This window comes from Astatotilapia calliptera, chromosome 10, assembly GCF_964374335.1.
Source record: "Astatotilapia calliptera chromosome 10, fAstCal68.1, whole genome shotgun sequence".
NCBI classification, from domain to species: domain Eukaryota; kingdom Metazoa; phylum Chordata; class Actinopteri; order Cichliformes; family Cichlidae; genus Astatotilapia; species Astatotilapia calliptera.
In genome coordinates this window covers 14,706,168-14,730,278 of record NC_137431.1, presented here as the reverse complement: position 1 = coordinate 14,730,278, position 24,111 = coordinate 14,706,168, and the positions used below count along the sequence as shown (strand labels likewise).

Sequence of the window (24,111 nt, the reverse complement as noted above, 5' to 3'; positions counted from 1 at the left end):
CGTTGAGATATTCCTAAAATCGCAGATTATTACTGTCCTTTGTGCTCCTCTATAACCTGAGTGCATATTTGCACAGCCACGTGGAAATATGCTCAGGTGGGCAAATCCAATGCAGAGTTACTGACTCAGACCTCAGTCCTACAAGGGTGACCATATGACAACAACAAGCCTCCCTATTGCCATGGCAACAACTGCACCATTGCTAAGGCAACAGCTGCAGAGTGCTACAACAAGCAGAAAAAAAACCTTCATGTGTCTTCAGTTTCTTTCTTTTTTCCATCCGGTTAAAGCAAACTTCGGCTTCATGTGATCCGGTCTTCCCTGAGTCGCTCTCGCGGTGCTTCATGGTTTCTTTTTTTCTGTGATGCATATGTAATTCACACTCTCCTCCTCAACACATTTTCTTTCGGTCTAATTCCTGCTGTCTTCACACACACACACACACACACACACACACACACACACACACACACACACACACACACACACACACACACACACACACACACACATGCATACACTCACGCACTCACCCACTCTCCCTCTCCTTTTCTCTCTCCTTCACTGTCCCCTCCCTCAGTTCTTCCTCTCCATCCTCGGCTGTTTCGCTGTCTTATTCTCCGTTTCTCTTTTTCCCCTTTTCTTTCCACAGTGTGACCCCCCCTCTTTTTTGTTAATCCCACCACCCCTGCCTTCCATCTCCATCCTCCCTTTTCTCCATCTCTTTTTGTATTCATCCCATCTTTTCTCTTTCTTTTCCACCGTTCCTTAGATAGACTCACACCTTTCCTTTTCTCTGCTCTCTCTCCCTCTCTTTCTCTCTCTTATACTAAATTCTAAGACCACCCTCTCTCCTCTCTTCTCTTTTTTTCTCCTTTTGCTCACTCTCTCTATTTCTCTGTGGCCCTCCCCCTCCCTTTTCATGTTTCCCCCCTCCCTCCATCCTCTCTTTCCCTCGCTGGTTCAGTTAGTCAAAGAAGAGATTCACGGAAGGAGAGAAAAGGGGGGAAAGGCAGGACGAGAGTGAGAGCGCAGGAGTGGGGCAGGCTGGGGAGAGGGGTGTGGGGTCTCAGCCCTCTGTCGTGGGGGGTTGGGGGGGTTGAGATACACCCCGATATTTGTTTTAAGTACCATGGACTGCCTCTGCATTGTGACTACAAAGGTAAGCCTATCTGTTGTTCATTACTCTAGCTCTATGTGTGCGTGAAACAGAGTGAGAGGCACCACAACTGGAACTGAACCGGGAAGAAAGCAGCCAGCTTCCTTCTGCCATCTCTCAATTGTGGGAATTTGCTGTCTTCATGACATTTCTCGTGTTGTGCATTGTTTCGATCTTTGTGTTCGTTTTGAGCATTTGAACATTTCAGAAAAGCCTCAGTGCGAGCTGAGCTACCTGACTGAACACTCTTTGATATCTCCCTCTCTAGATGACCCTCTCTCCCACTCTCTGAATCTCCTACTCCGTGTCATGCTTTGTGAGTGTATGAACAGGGGCTGGCTGACCTGCGTGGATGTAGCGAAAGCGGCAGAGATCTGATCCTCGGGTTGCCTGTGTGGGGCTTTGTGTCATGCCCGAGCTGCAGAGTGTGTCAGGCAGAGACCATGGGAGGGCACTATGCATGCTAATATTCCTCACAATTTCCAGCTGCTTTGTCCTAAACTCGACCGTAAGCACACGTGAAGCTTACCCACTGTGCAGCTGCAAACATCTGCAAACATAATGTATGAGCCACATGTTATATCACACACATGCGCTGCTCCAAGGAGCCAGTACTAGACATGAGACTGACTAGAAAAGGGAACATGAAGTAGCTTCAAGTCTGTTGTCCAAGCCTATTTGTTCAGATGTCCAATACCTTAAGACCTTCAGATCATATATATATATATATATATATATATATATATATATATATATAATTTTCTGATGGACATACCTACACAGCTGCACACAGATTCAAAAGGAGGTGAGCAGTGTACTATAGCAGCTGAACCTGAATGCAGATTCTGGCAGGAAGTGATGACAGAAAAAAGAGGAAAACAAAAATACACGCAAACACACACACACACACAGGCGTGTGAAGGTGCTGATCATCTGAGATTTCCATTTGTTCTTAATTTGTGGAGCAGGCGTGAGTGCAGCTGGTCCTTTCAGATGTATTACGTAAACTTGCGCTTAACTGTGGCACATTACATTCATTTGCTTATCAAGCTCTCAGTTTCCGTGGCAACAGAGATTAGTGGTTAAACACAGATAAGTAGGTGCAGTCAGATGAGGAGGGAGACACACTGCGCGCGTGTACAGCAAAGTACATTAAACACATTTTTTGTTTGCGAATTTCACACCATTTCACGTCCTTCCCTAATGACAGAACTTCCACACAGGTAGCTGCTTTTTGGTTCTGCAAAGCAGTTTTTGTTACCTTGCACCGTGCAGTGTGACAAATTTATTGAGAGAGAGAGAAGGGGGGCAGGAAAGGGAAATTTCAAGGTATTTCTCCTCCCTGGAACACCTGCACCTTGTGCATTTTGTTTTACATCACTGAGCTTAGGACAAGAAGAAGAATAAGACTGTAAGTAAAAGACCACGGTTGGTAACTGTGGGTTTTTCACCCAACCAGTTCCAGAATTCTGCATCGCTTTCAAAGTGTGAAAAGACTTAGTGTAAAGCTGGCACAGAAAACCCAAGTATTGCCAAGAACTTGTGAGACAGATGGTTGGTTTATAAAAGGAAAGGTGAGAGCGCATAGATGTGCAAAGTTATGCACCGACTGATTGGCTAAGCAGCTCTTGGACTGGCAAATGAAATGGCTATTCTTGGAGTGCCTAGATGACCGTTTCACCCAGAAAAATGAGCTAAACCTTTGTCACTGGGGATTGTTTGTTAAACACTAACCAGATATTCACAAGAGAGCCTACGGTTCACTTGGATATGCCACAAAACTTGGTGTATTCCTTTAAATGCGCATTATTAAACTTTAATGGAGGCAGGCTGAACTGCAGGTGAGGAGTGTGGCTTGCCACCACGTAGCAGATGACGGGCGAGCAGCTCCCTGAGCGAGCTGTTCCGTGACACCCACGTGCTGTATAACAAGTTATGTGAACAATGCCGCGTTCCCGTGCAGGTCTTTGCACAAAGTTTTTGTGTGTGGGTGAAGCCACAGTCAGCTGGTGAGTGACAAATATCTGATACCGCTACACAGAGCACACCAACTAGAACCGGAGCACTGCTGTGCCGTGCTCTTTGACGGTTAAAAGGCATCCCCCACTGAGTCGGTGGGTTGAGTATTTTGGCGAGAAAAGTCAGGCTGAGAAAGGATGTCTTTGAGCGAAAGAACCAGAATTAGTAGAAATTTGTGAGGAAAGCCCATTTTGGATAAAAGATGATTTCATCCTCAAGGTAAAAGTGCAAAAGTTGTGTCCCTTTCTTTTTTTCTTACAGTTGGCCTGGCCTGTATTTATATAGCGCTTTACTAGTCCCTAAGGACCCCAAAGCGCTTTACATATCCAGTCATCCACCCATTCACACACACATTTACACACTGGTGATGGCAAGCTACATTGTAGCCACAGCCACCCTGGGGCGCACTGACAGAGGCGAGGCTGCCGGACACTGGCGCCACCGGGCCCTCTGACCACCACCAGTAGGCAACGGGTGAAGTGTCTTGCCCAAGGACACAACGACCGAGACTGTCCAAGCCGGGGCTCGAACTCCCAACTCTTGAGCCACGATCGCCCCGTTCTTATGACGCTATTACCTTTCTCTATCCTTCTACACTGACAGGTTCAAGTTTTGGCTTGGATAAAATTTGAAGTAACTGCAATTTGACTGTAATCTTTTTATTTATAATTCATGGAGCAAATGACCAGGAAACACTCGGCATTTCAATCGATTCTCCTGAGCGAATTGGACTTTTTAGCAGCTTATGTAATTTTCTGCTCCTTCCCACACTAAAATCTCTGGGAAAAAAAAAAGCAAGCAGTAAATTGCAACATATGATGCTGGTGAATCATACACAAGTGTCATTACATAACATTTAGAACTAGAATATTAGGGCATATCGAGGAGACGTCACAAGATTTATATTTAGTTGCGTGGCTGACAATACCTTTGACTCTCCCTCCCTGTATGGCACTGAGTCAGAGAAGGATGGGTCGGTAATTTGAGAGGCGCGAACACAGATGATGCGCATAGTGAAAAGGATTTATGCTCGAAAAGCAACTAATCTTAATTCTATCTTTGAGAAAATTGCTGCAATAAATCCACGTTCTCCTGTGCGGTACAGAGCACATGCAGTGCATTTCTGTTGCCTCCTCTTCTCTAGCCTTTTTTGATCATCACTCTTTTCCCTGTTGTCACTCTCAATCCACTTCCTATTTCTACAGACCTTTTTTTGTGTGTCCTTTTTGCCTCCTTCACCCCTGTAATCCCTCTCTCGGTCCTCTCTCCCAGCCTCCTCTTTCCTTTATCTCATTTTACCTCCTCCCCCCCATCCCTCCCACTCTGCTCACTCTACTCCTCCCTGCTCTCTGCTCTGTAGCTTACCTTCTGCCCTCTTCTTCAGCACTTTCGAGGCTTCCCTAGTTAGTGCCTTTTTTCCTCCAATGAATTATACATTTGACAAGATGTAGTCAAAGTCAGCATCTTCGCGTGCGCTTGATTGGTTTCATGTATGGCTACATCATGAGCATCTTCTTCCCTGGATTTGGTTTTACCACTCACATTTTTTTCAGTCTATATAAATATTTATATAATGTGAATGTGTGTTTATTGTGTGTGCGTGTGTGTCTGTGCGCTTTCAAGGATAAAAAGCTTATGGCTGCTGTATCTTACGCTAGCCCCGAGAGTCTCCAAAATGGAGTTACAGTATAAGCTAAACCCCTCTGCTCGCAAGTCCTTTTGAGCCTCCTCAATATTTTTTCAAGTCATCCACCTTAACAAGCGCCCATTCACCATACCGTGTGATGCCAGTATGAATGTGTGCAGCAGTGTGTGCTGTGTGTCAGGATTAGTGATCCAGTGGAGAGCTCAGATGATCTCCACTCAAGGGCATGAACATCCATCAGGCCTTTGTATGCAGCCACAGAGACACTGATCCTGCCAAGTGTCTCCCAGGGCACAGTGTGCGAAGCAGAGCTTGCCCCAGTGCAAGACCGATGCCATGACTGCACTGTGCTGAGGGTCTCTGCTGGTCAGTTAAAAAGCACAGCAGAACAAATTTGTAGCTGTATAGAGACGGACAATTTATTTATTTATTTCCCCCTTCGATTGCTCTGTCGTTATTTCTGCTCAAATGACAGCTTGCTTTTGTGCTTGAGATGAAATACTGGAAAAAAATTCAGGGGTTAGCCATGATCTCCGTTCGTCTTTATGTATGTATTGCACCACTCACCCACACGTTCATTTGTTTTACCAAAAGAAAGCCACGTACACCTACATGATCAGACAGAATGCATGCAAGCTGTGGAGCATTTCGCTCTAGTGCAAGTAGCTTTTGCACTGTGGATTGAAGCCTTGCTCAATTTAAAACTATGAATTTTTTGCCAATAAAACCCATTAGATTCAAATAAAGAGGAGGTATAAGATCACCGCTTCATATATTTGTATAATAATAATAATTATAACTAAGAAAGTCAAAATGCTTCATATTAAGTTTTTTTCCCCCAAATGCCCATCAGTTGCCTTGTTTCACTATCTTAAGCCTGCAGAGTCAACACTTCACGTATGAGTATATTTCAGCTCCTTTATGATGCTCATCATCCCCACCAGGCGCTTTAGCCAGCAAGAAGGCTGTTAAGAGTTTCTCTTTGTCAAATGCACACAGCACAATCTGTGCTCCTGCTTCTGCTGCTTCACTCTGCTCCACTGTTTCTTACGGTGAGAGAATGAGCAAAGCCTCATCCTTTCTTTTGAACTCAAATGGTTTGGTGCATTAGGTGGATATTCTGGTAGGGTAGATGCTCAGTCTGTGTCTTTAGTGCTTTTCTAGTTTCTCCTTTGAGCCTCGTTTTGGGCAGATGGCTACTTCTTTTGATTTAATAGGGCGATGTAACGTTAAACAGTGAACACGTATTTAAGCAACCTTTCCATTTTGTGCACTAAGAGTGCCACCTCCAAGGGTCTGATGCTCATTTTCATTGTTTTGGCTGTCAGAATCATCGTCCATCCTCAAATTGTCCACATGACAGATGACAAATTAGATATATCATTGCTTGTTTGGGTTGGACACTTTGTCATTTCACATTGAGCGAGAAGGCTAATGGGGAGCCGTGAGCCTGCTACGGTAGACCGTAAGGAGGGCAGTGGCTGTCAGCTACACCGCTCCGTTCTGAGCAAACAAGAAACACAACAAAGTGTCGTGGCAACCTGGAAAATTCAAAATCAATAGCAATGAGAGTGTACATCTAATGATGTTGATAGAGTCGATAGAGGAGGCTCTGTCATCCTCATTAGGGTCAAGGAGGGTCAGGTTGTCGCTGGATCCTTATGTAATGACACATTATGCCCACATTGTAGGCTTTTTAGTTAGAGATCATATAACTAGCATGTCATATGTGGGGAAAAGAGGAAGGTCAAATAAAAGTGACGAAAACAAGAAAGCCAAGCTGATATCATTGATGTGGACTTGCAACAGCTTTGCAAGCAGGATCCTAATTTCTTAGAGAGCTGATTTTCTTTTTCTTTTTTTTTTGTAATACAGCACACAATGACATCTTGTGGCACATTAAAAAACTACAGCAAAGAAGCTCATGACAGTCTGATTAAGGAGTATTCATACACATTTCACATGCCAGTACCCTACATATGTGAAGCTCGGATGCTGCATTGGCCTATGCCAAAATATATATATATATATACACACACACACCTACACCTACACACACACACTCACACACACACACACACACACACATATTTATATATATACATATATATGCATGTAGGGCCCTGTGTGTTTCCTCATAATTTATAGGGAGCATCTGAATTACTGTATCAGTGATTCATGAGCAGTCCCCCTGTCACAGGCACTCACATTCACAACAATCTCATCTGAAATTCAGGTCACGATTTTGGGGGTTTCGAACCTCCTGCCTGGCAAAGAGCACAAGACTGAACAGAGTGCAAGTCAAATTCGAATTATATGCTTAGTAACCCTAATGATAGACCTCGCTGCCTACATGTGTGGCTTTGGCCCTGAGTAGACACGGCACACGACGTGAGCTAATGACGCTATGAGAGTTCAGACGTAGTGACACCCAGCACAGTAACGCACAAGTGCACATATTTTCTCTGATTTGTTTGTCTCTGGCTTTGTATCTTCATGTTCCTCTTATAGGTGATGTCAGTTGCCTAGCAACCAAGCAATCAGGGCCCGATTGTTGCCATGACAACGTGGCAGGGGTATCATCATGGAGAGAATAGAGATGAAAGGAGGAAGGGAGGGAGAGAGGAGAGAACGGGAGAGATAGAGAGAGATACGGAGAGAGAGCGAGAGAGAGATACGGAGAGAGAGAGAGAGACCTGCCATTGAAGGGTGTTGATAATGTGAAGCCCACAGTGTGCAGGTAGGAGGATGACCTCTGTGTAGGCGCCGGCAGAGGATGCTCATGAATGCAGAGAATAGAAAATTAATGTTTGGTCTTATGTGGCTGGATTCGCGGGTTACACAGCATTTAACACTCTTCTAACGGGCTTCACTCCAGATGGAAATGTCACGATGTGCTTGAGTTGTCTTTAGTTACAGAGAGCGAAGCCGCGCAGAAGCCACAGCTCACTGTGTCGCTGAGATCCAGAGGGCTGTGGGCCTAACCTCTGCAGGTGTCATAACCCATCCATCACCCAACAGCCATCCACTGTAAAACAGTCCAGTGGGGTCATGGTGCATTTTACTCTGTTTATTCCCCAACCAAATTTTGCCCCCCCCCCCCCCCCCCCCCCAATATAGCCATATAGCTGAAAGACATAAAAAGAGACGCAGCTGAAGTGCAATTTATGATGACAACTAAGCCTGGAAAAGAGTTATATTTAGTTAAAAATTTGGGCAATAACGACTGATCAAAGACCACTCAAGTTTGTCTGAGATAAAAGCTTGAATGGCTACTACATGATAACAATTGGACAAGCATCAGCTGTTATTAGCGATATCAGTATTTTGCATTAAGTCACGATGCATTCCTTAGAGAAAAGTTGTCTTACTCATTCATTGTTGACTTTATTAATGTGCAGCTTCTGGCTAAAGGGTGACGATACTGCTTCTAGTATACCTGTAGACAAGATTGTGATGTGGATAGAGGAGTGTAAGTTATTACTTAAGAATTTGTACAGTTTGATAGAGTGTCTAATGCTTACGTAAGAAACAGTATTTGCTATGGTTATATACAGAAAACAGACAGTATAAAAAAATATATCTAGAAACACGCTTCTTAAAGCAATCTCCAGGTCTTTGTGATGTGAAATGATTGATAAGATAAACATGAATTTGCTCATGTATCCTTGCGTAGGGATATGGGTATCAAAAAAAATTGTTTTAAAGTAAAAATACATTCTCATAACACCAGCCATGCAATTTACCAGTTATCACTGTGCTAGGCTATTGTGAAGTGATAAGGTGAGGAAGTATCACAGGCTATATTAAGATGCTATTTGCACCTAAAGTGAAAATTGTGATAAAAAAAAATATCCTTTATATAGAAAGAGACCTGAGCATTCAGACAATGCTGGCAGCTACTCTAAAGGTACAAATTACACAGACTCATCTGTCCCACCTAGGAGTATTTGTAATTAAATCAGCTTTCATGTTAGAGTTTAAAAAGCTACAACACTAAGAGAAGGTCCGATTCATTTTAACCTTTAGAGGTAAAGAGCTGAACGTCATTTCATATTTGACACACATCTTCAACAACTTCGGTGATCAGCACCCAAATATTTTTGCTACATGTCTATTATTAAATTTTATGTGCTTTATTAATTGATGCTATTGCAATTTAAAGAAACTAGGCTTCATCGCTGCAAATTCAACAAAATGTTGGATCGCTGATTTTACAGCTTGCCGTGCACCAGTTGATTTCACTGTGGCAAAAGTTGTTACTATCCAATAAAAATATAAATATTCAACTTTAAAAAATTATTTAAAAAAAACAGATATTCTCTTTAGAAAGCAAAACTGGAAGCTGAAAGCAGAAAATGTTGGTATTTTTTCTTGCCTATATAAGAAGGGATTAGCTGGTTATCAACTTGCTGTCAGCTATTTGACCAAATAAACCTTCAAAGTGTTCAGTCCCCGTGTAACAGCGGTGACATGGACATTTTTTCACTTCCCTAAAACATTCTAAACCTGCGTGAGCTTATTTACTCGTTTATTTTATCTTCCGTGCTAAGCACATTGAGATTGCGTGCAATGCAATGAGCTATCTAGAAACAATTGCTATTGCCGTTAAAAGAGTGGAGGTGAAGGTGTACCCAGAGAGTTCACATTTGCGTCAAACACGCTCTCACGTTAGGTGACGTCTGTGTGCTTAATGGTGAGGCAAAGAGGGAGCAAAGAGCAGAGTGAGTGGAAGCATACTGTAAAAAGGAAAAAAAAACCAACCCAAAAATCATAGAAAAATAATATAAAAGGTTGTCTCTCTGCCTGTATGTCCCCTTCCCCCTTCCCTCCCTCCCTCACCGGCGGTGGCAAACATATTTTCTGAGTCACGGCTGGAGCAGGCAGCCGGTCGTCTCTTTTCCGACCCTTGCCTTTAACACCAAGATACATCCAACACCAACAACTCTCTGCTTCCAGGAAAACTCTCTCTCTCTTCGTCTGCTACGACACCCCCCTCCCCCCCCTTCCCTCACTCCCCCTCCCTCTTTTTTTATTCCCCCTTCCCCAGCCTCCCATCTTTCTCTCTCTCCCTCTCTCTCTCTTTCCTTTTCTCCCCATCTCTCTCCTCCTCTACTGCGGGTGTCTGGGAGGCTGTTTTTCCTCTGTCTCTTGCTCATGAAGGGCCGCACTAAGCTCCCTTCTCTCTGTCCGTGTGTGGTAGGTAAATTCACCTCTCTGTTTGTGTCGTTCTTCTCCTTCCATCCCTCTGTTGCTGCCTCTGTTTTGCATGTTAGCTCAAAGTCTGCTAGTCGTTCTGGCAGGCTTAGAGGAGGTCTCTACCTACATCTGTGCATACTGCATTGAACATGCTTGTAATCTGCTCCAGTGTCATGGATTAATCAAAAAATATGTGTCTGAGGAATTTTTTATTTTTTTTTGCTCTCCTTGTACGTGTGCTCTGGGTAGGTTTAATCATCCAGTTTGGGTATTACGTATGAACATGGCCCGGCACGTGTGGGTGTGTATGTACCAGTGAGCATGTTTCGAAATGCAGAAAGAGTGAAACTCTAGCAGACTTGTTGATTAAAGCATTACAGATTCATGCATGCATGTCTTTTATTCTACGTCTGGGTTGGTTCCCGCCTGTGTACGTCTGGGGATAATTCATATTCTTATGCACTTCTCTTCCCCCGAGGACTCTGGGACATTAGGCTAGTGTCCTTCTCAGATAAGGAAAATCATCCTGTTTAATCAGCTGGCATCGCTTTGAAAAAAGGTCATTTCATTTTTAGGGTTACAGTAAAGACTCGTGACCAACATCAGGTTAATGGGACACAGAGGCAAGCAAATGGGTTTTCTTCTCATGTCCTGGTTACATCCCTACGTGCTGAAATACAGTTATTGAAGCAGTCGTGCAGGTTTGTGTAAAAAACAGGGCTACTCCAGCCTTAATTAGCTGACATGATGAGTCTCTACTTTGGCTGATCGAGTGTTTGGGACTAAGATGCCATTTAATGCAGTTCCACAAGCAGAAGCCACTGTGTATGCACATGTATGTGTTTGTGGTCGAACAGCGCTTTGAGCTGGTCATTATGGTGTATTTGACAGGTTGGACTGCAGATTTGTAGCTCAAGTAGGTCTGATTTAGGAGAGCCATTAAATTTACGGACTTGTTGATTAGAATACGAAATGCAGTCTACACAACGTGGGGCATATATAATGTTTTTTTGTTTGTTTGTTTTAAGTGTGCCAGCATGTTGGATTTTAAAAGGAGTAGATTAAACGATAGCTTGATGCAATTTCCCTGATTTAGTGCACAAAATGTTTAAAAAGATTATATACATCTCAAGAACTGGAGTTTGATGTTTTGATAACCTTTTTTATTATTATTATTATTCTGGTTGTTTACCTCAGTTGTCAAAGACAACAGTCAGTCAGACTGTCCTACAGGTGCACATGTGTCAGACATCAAGACATGAGTAGACCAGCCACTTCAGGTGGTCCACCATGAGATGCAAACTTCAGAAGTACTCCAGGAAAGTTTCAGAGGTTGGAATCAGTGTGCATGAGTGATGCACAGACCAAAGTATATACATATATAAAGAAATGCCTCATAATCCAGTGCATCTGTCAAACACAGCAGAAGTGGTGTTATTGATTGGATGTGTAGCACTGCTGGTGGAGTCGCTTGATGATTTTGCTTCTAATTGCAGCAGCGCGGTGATCAGTACATACATTAAGACTCCTCAGATCCAAAGGATCGCATTAGAACACGAGGAACAATGATCCAGCAGCAAGGCAGTCTTAAACATTCACCAAAAGCAATTTAGGAGGAGTCATGAACTTGACCTGGAGTTCAATTGAGATCCCAAACAAGCAAGAAGTGAAGATGGCTGCAATCCAGGAGGACCAGAGCATCATGTAGGCGTGTGATCGGGCAGTTGTCTGCGTGACAAATTTAGTTAAACTGGTTTGATCACATTAGGGGACCATATTTGAAAATGGTTGCAGCCTCTACATAGTTTACTTTATGTGGATGTCACTGCCCTGACATTGAACTGAAAATACCATAGAGGTAGCATGCGTGAAGAGCCAACTTTGCTCCAGGTAGCAGAAACAAAGTGAAAATACAACTTCTCCATGCCAGTGCACGCCACCACATGTTCAACATCATGCTATTTCATTGTCTTATTTCATCACCTTGTACAGCTTTCTAATGGGTTTACTGGGCCATGACTGGCCAGGTGATCTACTCCATCATAGCTCAAACAGGATGCTGATGGGAGAGCAGATTTCTGTCGTATGTTTTTCCTTTCGTTGTTAGTAAAATTTTACGAGGCCCGACTCGTTTGTTAGTTTACTACCTCTGCTCAACCAGTCGCTCTTTGTATGATTATGAAATGTGTCTTTGCAGCAGTTGTTTTGCACATTTGCACCGAGCATGATTATACTAATGACAACTGACCGTGACAACCGAGACTGAAGTTATCACGTATTTCCAAAAATCAGAAAGTATAAAAATGATCACCTCCTTTTACTGTTAGTCCTCATTCTGTTTAGAGCAATGGTGATAATATCTCTTGAACTAAACACTGCTTGCTAGATAACACAGAAGACACTTACAGCAAAGTGATAATTACTATGTTCGCTTAAGACACTGCTAGTCGGGCAGCTTTCTACCGTTATTTTAGGAAACTGTTCAGCTTGTCATAAAGATAGATCTATGCTGGCCGTTCAAACTACGCCTACCAGCCACAACATTAAAACCTAATATTATGTGGAGCCCCCTAGCGCCAATAAAACAGCTCTGAACCATCTGTGATTGCAGGTACCAGGATATTAGCTGTAGATCAATTAAGTCCTGTGAGTTGTAAAGTGGATCATATTAGTTTTTCCCACATATCTAACAGATGTTTGAGCAGGACTGACATGTGGAGAATTACAGGACAAGTTAAAGCTCTTTGTTAGGTTCTTTATTACAGTTGAAAGATGCTGTCTTTGCTATAAAGGTCTGCTATAATGGCCTGCAACACTGTTTAGGCAGGTAGTGCATTTCATGCAGCAAACATCCTCATGAATGCCAGGACCCAAGCTTTTCCAGGAGCACACTGACCAGAGAATCATGCTGCTTCTGACATCTGCCTGCCATGTGCATGCACCCAGCTCTCACCAGAGCGTTGTGCAACAGAACATGATTCATCAGACAAGGCCATCTTCTTTCACTGCGTAACTTCTGATGCTCCAGTGTAAGGGATCTCAGCAGTGGACGGGGGTTAGCATGGGCCTTCTGGCAAACCGGTGGCCATACAGCCACATACTCATGTACCGCAACCAGCTTTAACCCTGTAACACCAAGTTATTGTGATCTCAACATCATTACACTGATGTTTTTTTGTTGTTTTTTTATTTGTCAGAAGGTTCAATAAACAGTTTGAACAGGTTTAAATAGAAAAATTACATTTTTTTTGGCAATTATTTCATATTTCAGGCTTTGCAGGGTCACAATTTCTAGCAATTTCAGCTCAGGATATCAACCCATCAGTTAGCCTTTGCTCCCTATGTGCATCTGTGAGGCTCGGACACCTATGCCCCTGAAGACAGTTCACATATTTTATTTCCTTAGACACGTTTTATAGGAAATTACCACTCCAGATGAGCTGACTGGGTCAAAATCATTTGAATCCTTATACATCAGCTTAAGGTTAAAGGCATGTTCACTAGCTGCATACCATATTCCACCCTGTAACAGGTGCAGCCAACAAAATAACAAAATAATGTAACAAAATAACTGGTTGCATTCACTTTACTTGCCAGGGGATTTAAATATTATGTCTGATCTGTATGTATTTGAGTGCTATTCATAAGAAACTGGTATTTTCTTGTCTATTCATAAGAAATTAGTGTTTTCCTGCCTACAGTAGCAGCCTGTACCAGTAAACATATGTCAGTTCAGTAACCACGACCATAAAAGACCCTCATATCAATTTTGCATTCTGATTACCGCTAACAGCTTCGTCTAGCAGTCCCAGTCTTCAAAACCCATCCCCTGCGGCACACCTATGAACTCCTTTATTCAAATGGGAGTGGTGGGAAAATGGAGCATAAATATATCCAGTTAGATTTACCTGGCAGGTTGGTTCCCGGGGGCTGTTCTGTTTTAATCATCTTGGTTAGAAGCTGTTCCATGGCTGACCAGACTGACGTCCTGCTGAGCACACTACTTGCAGAGCCAAAGCAGCGCGTGGTGCCGTCTTTTGTTGCATTTCTTCAGAGGGGGATCCAAAAGAAATCTACTTTTACTCTGACAGTCTGTCAAAAGTATAAATGAATGCGTACACATAACAAATGCGGAGTTGTGTTGCCACGGTGTGGTTCTGTGCTCCAGCGCAATTTATTCAGTTCCATTCGATACAGTGTTACAATATGCAATGAAAAGTATTACCCATTAAATGAACTCCTGTGAGTCCTGGCCATGGTCATGCTAAAAAACTTACAAAACACAACAAAGCAAATTTCACATCTAATTATAGAGTAAGCTGCATTCACACCCCAAGGGAAAGAAAATTAAACTAGCCTAAACTAAACTGTAGTCTTCTTCCATCTGCTGTTACAAAAATAGTTCAGTGAGGAGAGAGCCTTGCTTCTGCAGTTACCACAGAAACCATGGCAAGGTTCGTCAGCTCTATGGAAACACCACATGAAGAGAAGCACATGGAAACACTACTCACATGAGATCACTCCATGAAAAAAAGAGCTGCGTTAAAATTCCTGTGGCTGGTGTTTACTTGTTAGTGTAGAAAATAGCATTTATAAGCTTTATCGTGGTGGATGTGGCTAAGGACTTTGATATTACAAACAGGTCATGGTTTCACACAGACAGGCACAACATATTTGCCACCAACACCTTAAAGGATACCTGATATAGTAATTTTGAGCTGCATATTTTTCCAGTCCTTGATTCTAATAGTGTAGCTTTTCATGATTCAAGTTTAAAATAATGTCTGAAACAGGCTTTTTTAGCTCCTTGTCCTTTAAGGTCCCTATCTCTTTAAGACTTCTTTCTGATTGGCTGTCCTTTGCAAACAGAAGATTTCAACAGCAGTTGGATGGGACTTCTGCGCTCTCGTTGACATTGTGCTGCTCTTCATGATGGCTTCAACGCAGTGAAGAGCTCAACATAAAACAAGGAAAGCATGACAAATATGAAATAAGACTTATTTTATTAAAATCAAGTCTTGCAGAGTGACATATTACGTCATCAGCCAGACATTGCATTAGCATGTTCGCGGCATGGCTGCTTTAGCAAGACGACAGGCTATGGGAGGGCTTTCGGCACGTGGGTGGTGGTGTTTTACATCGGACAGATTTTAGTGCAGGTTAGAGCCTGACGTGATGATCCAGATGATCTTTTATGCGCATCTTTTCACATTAAGTCTCAGATGGAGGGGAGGGCAGCAGGCAAAGGATCGTCTCTGTACTGTGGATGGCACACTGCTGTTTGTGTTTAGTGTGGGAGGAGGCACAGCAGAACCAGAATGTAATACAGACTGTGAGGCTATGGTTGCAAAGAATTGGACCAGTAGCTGCAGTTAGACATTCTTCTCTCATCACAGGAAGAGAATTATCCGCACGCTTTTAAGATTACGACGTGACAGCGTGGATGCTCTCATCCACTTGAAGGGTGGTGCGGACAACTTCGATCCCATTTTCCCCCTTAAATAGTTCTCCCAAAAGGAGAAAAACAGTGCATTCTAGTGGCTATGTATTTTTTCTTTTAGCTTTTTGAATGTGTTGAAGGGATAATGCACGCACCATACTTCATACATAATGGATTGCTCCAAGTCAACGCTGTTGGTGATGACTCCATTTGGGCATGTAATATTTATACAGCTGGGTGAATTCGCAAGAGAGAAAACCAGGAATATCCTATCTGAAACCTAACAGTTTGCCTTTACTACAACTTTTGTGTCCTGCTGTTGCACCTGCAGGTTACCTTTAGCTTTGTGCAGCGTTGGGGTCAAAGAAAGGGTTTTTAATGATGACAACAAGTCCAGTTTAACTTTCTCTGACACTAAAGAGTAAATTCATAAAATATTACACTCAAATGCATCTCAGCTAACATTTTGCTTCTAGTAAATTAGTTTTAGCTCGCAGGCCTCTTTGATATGAAATTATGCCTGTAGATGCTGCAGGACTGTAGTCACTAAACAGAATCAGATATTCACACAGAGAACTTTAAGATATTGTTGGTTCTGTGTAGGTGTGAATACTATTATTCTCACCTTGTGTGTTTTCCTAGTCAAGAGAGCTGAGGCAGTCTCGGAGCCTCGGGAGATTCCCGTTGTGTTTGCGTTTCAGTTCCGCTGTTCCGGTGTCAAAGCTGCTGAATGCTGGAGGTAATGGAAGGCTCAATAGTAGAGAATTGTTCTGGAAGTGTGATATACATTGGTTTCACCCCAGTTTGCCACCTTCTGTGACAGCAGTTCTACACTTTCAGTGAATGCAAACACTAAAGCTGTAATTCCTTGTAGGTTTTGCCTCAACAAACAACTATTTAGAGAGCGGGCCCAGACAGAGCAAAACTATTTTGTCATCCATGTTTCACATGTTCTATCAGTTTATGGCTTTTTATAAAAATCTAATTGGTAGATGTTTGTTTTGATTTATTTCAGAACGGTGTATTATACAGTAATGTGGGCTTTGTAGGCTTTGGTATGGTCATGTTAACTTGGTAGTCCAAACCTATGTTTTAGAGATTTCAAGAAACAATCGGCTGCATGGTTCAAAAGAATGCAACCCACCATCATACTACAATTTCGACACCTGTAACTTGCACGTAAGCAATCCACTAAGCAGTGGATGACTATACAAGGGGATTAGATCAGACGGCAAGTATTCCCCAATTGGAGATCCCTAACAAAGTCAGCAAAGAGCACATTTGGCGTTGGTCAGCTTGAAACTGTATTTTTTAAATGATTAATGCAAATATCATGTTTTCTGGAAAGCTGCAGGGAACTCACTTTAGAGGCCCTTTGTGTGATTTTTCCTTTTCCCAGATCTACAGTATAGATTTTGGAGAGATACACCAGGTTGAAATAAACCACAAATATGCTTTAATTCAAAAACAGATTATAAAGTTTGGAAAAACTGTTATGCAATGGCCACAATCAACTTTATGGTGTCATTATAAATTGGTTCTGATATGGATAACATATGGAATAATTACTCTGCATACATTTACATTTGGTGAAAGGTTTGAAGCTAATATTATTGTTATTTCTGTTGGCTGGACTTACAAAATATGCTCTAATTCATAAATCTGAAATGTACGGTCTATAGGCAAAATGAAGCAAGATCAAAGTGCATTCATTGCTTTATTTAATTTTGAGATGTTTATGTATATGTAAGAGTCTAATAAATAGAAAACAGCAATAAAATTTAGCTGACTATAGTTGGCGGAGTAGGATCTATTGATCACACACATCTCAAAAACGAGGTGAGCTAATCTAAAAGCAAGGACATGCTATGCATGTTAGATGGGGATGTGGGAAGATTAACAAAGGCATCAATGTTGCATGAATTTACATTTTCACACAATTAAATGTAAATCAATCAGAATTTCAGCTTTGATTTTAGCTTTAATGTAAACTTTTAGCCAACCACCACAGCTAGTACGGAAAATCTGGCTCTAACCTCAGGGCAGACTTCACAGGGTTTTAGCCACTCACAGCGTCAGTGAGGGGCTCTTCTCGTGAGCTCACTGTATTTCTTTAAATTCTCTGTCCATTTGAGGAAGACCTGTCACGTGTCTCGCTTGTGTCGCATGTAATAGTAGCATGAGACACCTGCTTTTATGAAGACAATCACCCGTGACAGAAACAGTCCTGCTATAGAGCCAGTGACCAGAAAGCTGCTGGCAAGAGGACTGTTTGTTAGGGATCTGCCACCCTTTGCAGATGTTGTCATGGAAACACTCTTTTGGGGTTCTCTCTCTCTCTCTGTTTCTCTCATACAATGCAGCATTAGGATGTTAATGCTATACTCAAAACAGTTCAGGTTTCCATGTGACTCCCACGCTTACATAATACTGTAGTTGAAGGGAAAAGCCACTTACAGTATGCCATAGAAATTATACTGTGCCCATGCTACATTGTACTTATTATACAATACCTGTGTACCCATGTATTATACTGTACCTACGCTGATAATTTATGACGTTAGTCACATCAGTTTTTGTGTTAATTGCATGTTAATACACTTAAGTGTTGCATAAAATGGGTCACTTCTACTGTATATGTTGGCTATACACTGCATATTAAAGATGGATGCTTCTTAGTCTGGTGGCCACTGGCCTAAGCCTCGAGTTAAGGATCTCGGTTTTCCTAAATGCTGAGTATGGCTAACTACAAAGCAGGGATAGAGCATGTTCAGATGGTAATAACTTTGAAATCACATGGTAACCTCTCATAATTAATTTTATTCTGCGTTAAATAAGACTTGCAACGATACCATTAACTCATCATGAAAGTGTTTATTGATGTATCAAACCACGTAAGAAATGGGCATTGTAGTCTTTTATAGTCTATGCAAACAATTCAAAGCTACCACACAGTACGGTAGCAAAGTCAGCAGTTTTGTTTTGCCTTTGAACCAAAGCTACACAAAAAATAATCCATGATTTGTGAATTATGCGCGTGTAAATTGCTACCAGATGTCCCCACTGGTCATAAGAAAGAAAGCAGGTTTCAAGGATTTCTGCCTTCCAGATCTGAAACCTCCATGTCTATGTACAATTTATAGTTATACTTAAAAAGAAGGGGGAAAAAAGACATTTCTATGTCTACATATTTTTAACGAAAGCCTTGAGAGGAATCCCAGGCATTCCTGGGTTGTTTATTTGGAGGTTTCTCTATTAGGAGAGAAAGAATAGAAAATAGTTCATGTCTTTTTCTTGCCAATGATATATAATTTAGACCTGTGATATGAAGGCTGATTTGAACCAAACTGAAATGAGACAGACTTCTGATTAGATGATTAGTTATTGATATTGTGACAGTACTCTTTAAAGAAAGTTACTTTCAGAAGGTGGAGTATTGCCAGGGGAACACAAACACACATAAAAACTGTGTGGATGTAATTCAAGTGGAGGAGTAGAGGAAAACGCGTGGACTACCCTTGTGTAATTTTGAAGAGGTGGCCTACTAAAAGTCTGTTACTCACAATCTTTTCCAGTATACAGTCGGCAATGTGAACTATCAAAGGGCATTCACCGCTGCAATCGAGGACAGACTTTCAGTTATTATGTGCATAAATATATATACATTTCCATACATACAGAGTACTAAAAGACAAATGTGAAGCAAGCAAAGACTCAGATGACTTATAAAACAGAGCATTTATGTGATCAAGGATTCTCTGCTTATGTTGATGATTACTCCCTGAATCACATGACCAAACTAGAAACTTTTAATTTCTACACACGTCTTTTTTGGTCATTGAGAGAGTTAACTCTAAAAGAAAAAACATTTTTAAGCAGCTGGCACTATATTCTAATTCACACTGTGCTGTAATGACCTCCCCATGAAGATCTGTGATAAACCTGCTGGTGTCTTTAGCACACTGGATATCTCCAGCTCTATAGGTGGGAGATAAGGGTTTTAAAAAATATATATCAGCAGCACACTGGGATATCTGGAACGGTTTCTGTGTTCGATTTAACGCTGACGTCACCCGGGAGCATTGAGCCCTGCGCCGCAGTCGGTCCTGAGATGAATGCACAATATTCAAATCTTCCCTACCTGGTTCTCTCACTCCACCCTGTGGGCTCACCATGCCAGCACAATCCCACGAAGGAGTGGAGACCATCAAAATACCAAATGAATGAAATGAAAAACACATTCATGTTGTGACAGCTGTAAAGTGTGTGTGTGTGTGTGTGTGTGTGTGTGTGTGTGTGTGTGTGTGTGTGTGTGTGTGTGTGTGTGTGTGTGTGTGTGTGTGAAAGAAAAAGGGACAATAACTTATTGCTATTGTATTTTATTTTGAAAACACTATTTTAAAAAAATCAAGAGTAATTTTAAAATTGATTTAACTTTAGGTTGATTCATTTTTTGTTTGTTTGTTTTGTTTGTTTTTTGTTTTTTAGTTCTGAACAGGCCCAGCGAAAAATAAAGGCCCACTTTCAGCACTTCCGTTTAGCACAAGTGGCACTATTCCCTATAACAACCATCCAGATCATGCGCAGTGATAGCTGAGAAAATCCAAAATAATGACACATATAAATACTAACACAACAGCAAGAGAGTCTCAGCTTGTCGGTCCTAGTTTACGTCACTATTTTACACTATTACGACATTTAAGACTGGGCATGTGTTTGCTTAACGTGAGGATCATACATCGCTGACCATGTGAGCAGGGTGCTTTGAGGGATACGGTCAAACACCGTGTGCTGATGAATGAAATGAAGACGTTTCGCATCCCTCCTCCTGAGTTGAGGGATTTCAGCACCTTGGACAGCAGCCTACACGCCATTTTCCCGGTGATCCATCGGGGGGCGCAGCAATCACGGTGTTACATGTGGAGGAGAGCGAGGATGTTTGTGTAGCATCAAAAAATGCTCCCCGGCATTCACTGCTCTCGCTTTGATACTACTCCACTACTACTACTACAATTTTCACGCAGACTCAAAGGATAATTGATAATCGCTCTCGCGTCACTCTCTGCGCGGATTTCCTGTGAGATTCCTGCTGCGCTTTACGTCCAAACTTTACGGCTCAATCAAGTGAAGCGCGAGGACAGAGAGAGACGCGGGGGGGTTGGTGGGGAGGGAGACGCTATAGCTATGAGTGACGCTTGCTGTGCTCAACCTCTGGACAATATGGCAACGTACAGGCAGCAGTCGACTCGTTAAACGTTAACGTAAAGTAAATGTAAAAATAAACGAACAAATAAAGCAGGAATACACCTCACGCTTCAACGGGGCAGCCCGCCCATTAACGGGTACTACCGGCCCCACACGCCCCCTCCAGCTTCCGCGGCTCTCGTCTAAATTGCACCGTGGCTCTGAGTGAGAGGCGGCGGACCGACGAGCTCTGGTGCTGTCTGCCTGGTGTGAGGGCTTCGGACTGATGTCTCTGCCTGTCAGGAATTTAAAGTGTCTTTCTCCGGTCATGTGCCAGTGTAAGGTCATCTGCAGCAACCGGACCCTGTCTCTTATGTTCGGGTGTAAGGTAAGGCTGCTGCAGCAGCAGCGACTCTCATCTGGATGCACTTTGTTCAGACACCGAACAAAACCGAGCAAAAGGCCTCTGGGAGAAATTAGCTTTCTTTCCTTTTTTTTTTAATTATTTTTTTTATTTTTTCAGAGGGGGAGGGTTAAAAGCCATCTGAACCGCGCTTTTTTTCCCCTTCCAAGTGCAAATCCACGATAGTAATTAGTGCAGTGAAGTGACTTGGCCATATGTCTTGAGCCAGCAAGCTTATTCACATCTTAATACCTTTGCACCGCCGAGTGGTCGGGGTTTTCGTGCTCAGATGGTCGATTTCATTTTACACATAGCATGCTACGGCATCGCTGGCAAGCACTGTTGTGTTTAGTGTTAGCTGCTGTTCAGCGTGAATTCACAGTCGGATGCTGCTTAATGAATGGAGCATCACTCCCTCCTGTATTTCTCCTCCGTCTCCATTGGGCAGGTCACGGTAGGGCTTGACCACAGGTTCACTTTGCATTCCAGCAAGGGAAGATGCATGTTGTGCTTTTGACCTTGGAAAAACCACTTTATTGCTCAGGGCCACTTAAGTAGCCTTCATCCTTAGAGGAAGCTGCAACAGAACAGAGCCTGCTTGGAGTAGGGTAACATGAACGGAGAGTAGCCTGTTCTTAAATCAGACCCAGAGGGTGATGTTTGCTGTTTATCAGGAAAAATCAGGCAGTTTTTATTTTCTTGGATGTTTTTTTTTTTTGGTGTTTGTCTGTTTTCCATCATGATGAGAACGTGTAATCCAAAGAGAGGACATTGGGCATTCATTCACTGATTCTCTGATTGTCCAGATTTTCCTCCCTCCATCCCTCCCAACTTCAGGTGTTTCTAGTATTGCAGCCAGTTCAGAGTTTCCCTCCACATGGCACACTAATCTGTTAGCTTTACAAAGCCAAATCCGACTACACCGCTCTGCTCTGGCCAGTAATTGTCGCTACACTTGCCAAAATGGTGTGTACATGTGTACAGAGCTCCAGTTAATTGTTTGTAAATTCACTGCTGACGTTTTGGTTCGTGTTTTGTCTTGTCACTAGAATCCAGTTCACTTCCTAGTTTGTGGCTAGAAGATAAGACAGCTCGACATCTTCGTCGTATCCTACTACCTGCAACTATTTGAACATTTTGTCTGCTGCAAAGCTGGTGAGGTTTTACGTGGGTGTTTCCTCTTCGTGTCTCTGAAAGGGTGGTCCTGCTGTGCTCAGTATTGAGTTTACTAGCAGAGATAATCCCATTTGTCCCCATGCATCACTCCCTCCTGGCTCATATCCTCCTCTGCATCTCCATCAGGAAAACCACACCTTCCTGGTGGAAAACACATCAACATTCTTCTTCCAGTGATTCAAGCTGCGTCTTCTGTAGTCATGCCCATCCAAGTGAAATGCAGTTCCACAACACAACATTTACTCTGTCGTAAAGAGCAGGTTTCAGGTGGGATTAATGACTCAGTTAAAGCCACTTGTACAGTAATTCTGTTTTAATAGATCTGGCTTCTAAGCATGGGATTCTTTTCATTTCAAGTGTAATTTATAAGCAATTATTTTAGTTGAGATTGTTTGGGAACTTTCTGGTAAGGCTGTCTCTATGATGCCACTGGTAACTGTGTTGGAGCTGGCTTGTTTTGGGGGAAAACACAGGAATCATCAGTGCATTCAGGACTAGCCTCAGCATTGTTCTTTCATGTGCAAACAGTGTATAGATGCAGGTTCAATAGCCCTCCAGCAGCTTGTGTCCAGTCAGTTGCAGTCTCGTGGGGAGTTGTTATAGGTAGGGCTTAATTTGGATCTCTGGGATATACAGTGTATTGGATCAATATTTTTTTTTTACCTCATATCATGTATTTGCACCCTTTGCTCTCAATAAACCTCTATGTTACACTAGCTACCACATGACCGGTCGTTTTCCAAGGGCTTTCAAGGTGATGTATTTGCATAACCTTTGTTCTTAAACAATGCCCGGCACAAATCCACTCAGTCATTTTGAATACAGTGTCTTAATTAAAAAGGTCTTTCTATGGCTGTAGGCACTCAGCAGTGCTTTAATGGGCTCTCTTATGCTTAATGGCCATTGATGGCCTAGCAACATTCAGTCAAGACGGCCTGCCTCACTTTGTCTTTAAGCCACAATCTGGAGCGGTACTTCTACTAAAGCCCGTGCAATGTAAACAGGCCAAAGAATAGAGTTTTAAAATCGAGCGTTAGTGCAATGAATGATTTATGACACAGGTATCAGCACGCCTTCATCTCAGTGTCAAGGTCTGTAATCAGCTCACCCCGATAATCAATTTCCGCTGTGTCTGTATTGGAAAATAAACAAAAAGAAAAGTCATTCATTACCAGCCCCCAAAATTTTAAATGCACAGAAGTAATTATATAGAAAGGAGATAGCAGAGAGGATATATTTGGGGCACTGATATCACATTCACCATGCTTAATGTCCCTGTTTTTATAGTCTTGCAAATACACTTCTTCCTATGGATTTGACCTATTTTACTCTGCTGTTTGTGTCGCCTTCTTTGTTACAGAGAAATGAGCCCGAGCTCAGCAATAAGCTTGAGGATTCCCATCACTGTAGTGGAGTGTACAAAAGTTCTTCTCAGGTCTAAGATTGAACCATTTCCTTTATGTGCTTATGTGAGCCAAAACACCACACTGTGTTATGAGAGAGGCACATTTATGGTATGAAAACTAAACCTATTCTGAAACTGACCTTACCGAGTCCACCTATCAAGGTCATGCAAAAAATAAAAAATAATATAAAATACATAAAAGTCTAAGAACAATCTAAAAGAGGAAGCTGTTGTTCATAAACATAAACTGCATCCCATTAATGGGATGGTGGTAGACAATACAGTTTTTAATTTAAACAGCTCTAATATTCAAGCTTACCAACATGGCACTTTCCAAATGCAACAGTCACCAGAGTTAGAGATGCAAAAATGATGGCGGAGCCTTTGATTAACCAGTAGAGGCCCTTGTTACAGTTAATGGTACTGATTTTACTTTTAAGCTAACTTTATTGATTGGCAAACACAAAAAGGACCAGAACAT

The 24,111-nt window shown here is 42.3% G+C and overlaps 1 protein-coding gene across 4 annotated transcripts in view; it reads left to right on the top strand.

Annotated features, from left to right (window-relative positions):
- The first annotated feature begins 495 nt into the window (after positions 1-495).
- The window catches only part of dlg4a (discs, large homolog 4a (Drosophila)), a 63,383-nt gene continuing 39,767 nt past the window's right edge, over positions 496-24,111 (top strand). For 2 of the 4 annotated variants that reach the window (XM_026181399.2, XM_026181398.2), the window contains exon 1: positions 20,409-21,034. In XM_026181399.2, the coding sequence (XP_026037184.1) occupies positions 20,933-21,034 (102 nt within the window). In that variant the 5' untranslated portion in view covers positions 20,409-20,932. Of the gene's footprint in view, positions 1,163-9,218; positions 10,023-20,408; positions 21,035-24,111 lie in introns of those variants that run through there. The other 2 variants (XM_026181401.2, XM_026181400.2) reach the window with 2 other exon arrangements.